Source organism: Pinus tabuliformis, chromosome Q, assembly GCF_031772625.1.
Source record: "Pinus tabuliformis cultivar Carrire ecotype Pingquan chromosome Q, CPIR1, whole genome shotgun sequence".
Classification (NCBI taxonomy): Eukaryota; Viridiplantae; Streptophyta; class Pinopsida; order Pinales; family Pinaceae; genus Pinus; species Pinus tabuliformis.
In genome coordinates this window covers 686,470,451-686,473,654 of record NC_142296.1, presented here as the reverse complement: position 1 = coordinate 686,473,654, position 3,204 = coordinate 686,470,451, and the positions used below count along the sequence as shown (strand labels likewise).

Genomic DNA, 3,204 nt, shown 5'->3' with positions numbered 1-3,204 from the left:
TGTCTCAACCCGCTCTTTTGCAGCGCACTTTTTTTCAGCAGCTTCCTTAGCAGAAAATTATTTATTCCTCTGCTTGGCCAATGATCACGCCGATTTCTATGCTACTTCTTTATGCTTTTACATAGCTATCATTTGTGCAACAGATCTTTCTCCACCTTAACAGGTTCCTACACCAACATCCATGGGTTGTTGCCACTCTCCTTGAAAACTCCCCACAATTTCATGCATGTCTATCTCTGAGACTAAGTATGGTCACTTGTGCCATATATGCTTAGGGTCCTCCCTTGCCCTGATTGATACATTATCATAGTTGGCCTTGAACTCTGTGAAGGCCCTCAACTGCTTGAACAAGGTTGGAGACAACCTTGGCTACTCAGTGATTACTGTGCGGAGGTCCATTTCAATCAATATCGAAAAAATATTGTATTCTTTGATCCTCTTGGGATCCTTTGTCGCCCATAGCGAAGAAAACTTCACTACCTTTGGTAAATTTAGTCCTGCAGAGGAAATTGACTATCCTCCAGTAGGTGCCATGCTACTAGTAAAATTAGCAACAAGAGCCAGGCATAATGAGGAATTCCTTACATAAATATTGTGCCCATTTGTATTATACTCCCTTCGTGCACTGGGTAGCCAATGACACTACTGGTGCCGGAACTTTGTCTGCGCGACATTTCCTCATAATCTTTCCTGCTAGAATTTCGACAATGAACCACACCACCTGGTCTTGAATGGAGTAGATAGAGTATCCACGTGACTTTTTGATTAGCCCAAACTTTGCCTTCATCTTAACCACTAACTCCTTTTCTCCCCTTTTTCCTCCAAACTCCTTGGTAGGGTTCACCCATTTATATTCGTAATCCTATGTATGAGCATATCAGTTACAGGGATAGGTTCTCCAAGCCATAAGAACCCATCATGCACCAACATGAGTAACTAGCACACACACACAGTGTTGATAATCGACTAGTGGAAGTGTGGTATGCACAACATGTGCAGTAAACCAGCCTACTCGACGCCCCTAACCCATTTCATGGGTTACAACTATGTAACCCGAGTTTCATCATATTAGATCTGTGTCATGTACTTATTAGTAGCTAAGTGAGGGATTTTCTCATGGTTAGTGAGATCCCAATCCTCCATTTTCAACATCGGGATGCACATTAAGACCGTGCCTTCAAAAATGACCTATTATGGTAATAGTGGCGTCGAGACCATAAATTTTCCCGAATCCGGGTCTTTGGTTACTTTCATCTTCCCTTTCCGTGGAGGGATATACTCCAGGAGCCATGTGATAAGCTCACCCTCCTCAACATCTATCTCCTCAACTATATCACTGAGTTCTTCTTCCTCCAAATCCATGATTTTCTCTAGCTTCTTATCCTTCTTCTCCTTCTCTCGAACCTCTAGGTTCTTTCTCGGTGAATGCCTAACTGGTACAGGTTTCTTTTTCTTATCCTTAGCAGCTGATTGCTTCGGCCTAGGTGACCTTGGCACCATAGGCACAATGGGTGCAACTTCCATAGATATGACTTTAGGGCCTTCTACTTGAGACACAATGGCTTCAGAACTGACTGGAGCAGATATCTATGCCAGAATAATCCTCTGATTAATTTTAGGCAGCGTTGTGAATGTCAGACTGGAAACTAAGTCCTCCCAAACCTTTCAATTCATATAATTAGAACAAGAGGGCTCATACACAGTCGTCAGAATGCAAAGTGTTCTTTGGCAGACCAACATGCCATATTTATAGAGGTTTTCAAATTCAAATCTGACCGTTCCCTCCATTTTTTGATCATAAATGCATCTTTGGTGATAGATCTCCAAATATGTTTGCCATAAATGGTGCCTAACCACTCGTCTTAAAGATATTTTTTCCATTAAATCATGAATAGTGACTCCAACAACTATTTTTGGACCCATCTGTGTGGTACCTACCCCTGTGGTGCAACTCATCGAGTGCAACTTCATCTGTTGCACTCCTTTCTTCAGTCGCACAACCTCCTTACTATACTTTTCTCCCCTTTGGGTAGCGTAGTTTATAGTCCCGCAATCCCTTAGAGTTGTTTGGATTACTAAGACTATTTTTCTACCATGTAGTCATTATGTAGGGGTAGGATCCCCCGTATACAACTTCAGCCTACTTCCATTCACTTTCCTAGGGAATGGCTCCCCATTCAACTTCACGAGTTGAACTGTGCCACCATCGGTGATCTCCTTAACAACATATGGCCATAACCAGTGCATTTGAAGTTTCCCTGGCAATTTTGTGAACTTGTTGTCATGTAGCAACATTAAATCATCTGCCTTGAAAGTGCCCAGCTTAATATGCCTATCATGCCATGACTTTTTGCGTTTCTTTTTCACTTGTTGGTGAAATCTTGTAAGAAAGTGGTCCTCTTCTAACTCCATAAGTTGTGTGAGCTGTTCCTCCAAAGTTGTATGATCTACCATCTCTATCAAAGCTGTAATACATAGACATGGCACAATATACTCCATAGGCATCAATACTTCAATTCCATAGACTAGCCTAAATGGTGTTTGGCCTGTCAAATTCTTGCAAGTCATCCTATATTCCCATAGTACTGCTAGTACATGCATATCCGAATCATTCCATTGTGTGTTGCAGAGATTTGTCAATGCATTCTCCAAGATTTTGTTAAATTCTTCCACCATTCCATTCGCCTATTGGTGATAGGGCGTACTCTTTTGATGATACACTTGAAATTCTTCAAGCATCGTGCTGATCATTTCATTCAAAAAGTGTGTACCCCTATCACTCATCAATGTCTTAGTGTTATCGGGAAAACTAGTTTCCATTCAGAGCTGCTAGTCCCACTAAGATGGGTAGCTATCTTAGAAACAAACAAACTAAAGTTACTTGCATTTTCCTTTATGAGAGATAGATGAGAGAGAAGCAGAAGTACCAACCTTAGTCTTTTGCTAGTCTCCTTGCTCGTTTCCTCTCTCCCTTGATAGAGCTTTCGCCACTCCTTTCTCACTTGTCCCGCTTCAAAGAACACCTGTAGAGTCAAGGCAGAAAAATACCATCAAATCATAGAGATCTATAACCATAAACAATGCAGGATCAGATGTACATTAACCATATAAATGCATACACAAATACAAGATTCAGAGATATACAAGCATATGGAGGAAAACTCAAATAGCTTTATTGATAGAAGTAGTAGAAGAGAGGATTAC

The 3,204-nt window shown here is 41.2% G+C and overlaps 1 protein-coding gene across 1 annotated transcript; it reads right to left on the bottom strand.

The window, feature by feature from the left end:
• Window positions 1-2,103: 2,103 nt before the first annotated feature.
• Window positions 2,104-2,676, bottom strand: LOC149221407 (uncharacterized). The gene has a single exon (XM_089387376.1). The coding sequence runs from the start codon at window positions 2,674-2,676 to the stop codon at window positions 2,104-2,106; it is 573 nt and encodes a 190-aa protein (XP_089243502.1).
• Between the last annotated feature and the right edge of the window lie 528 nt (window positions 2,677-3,204).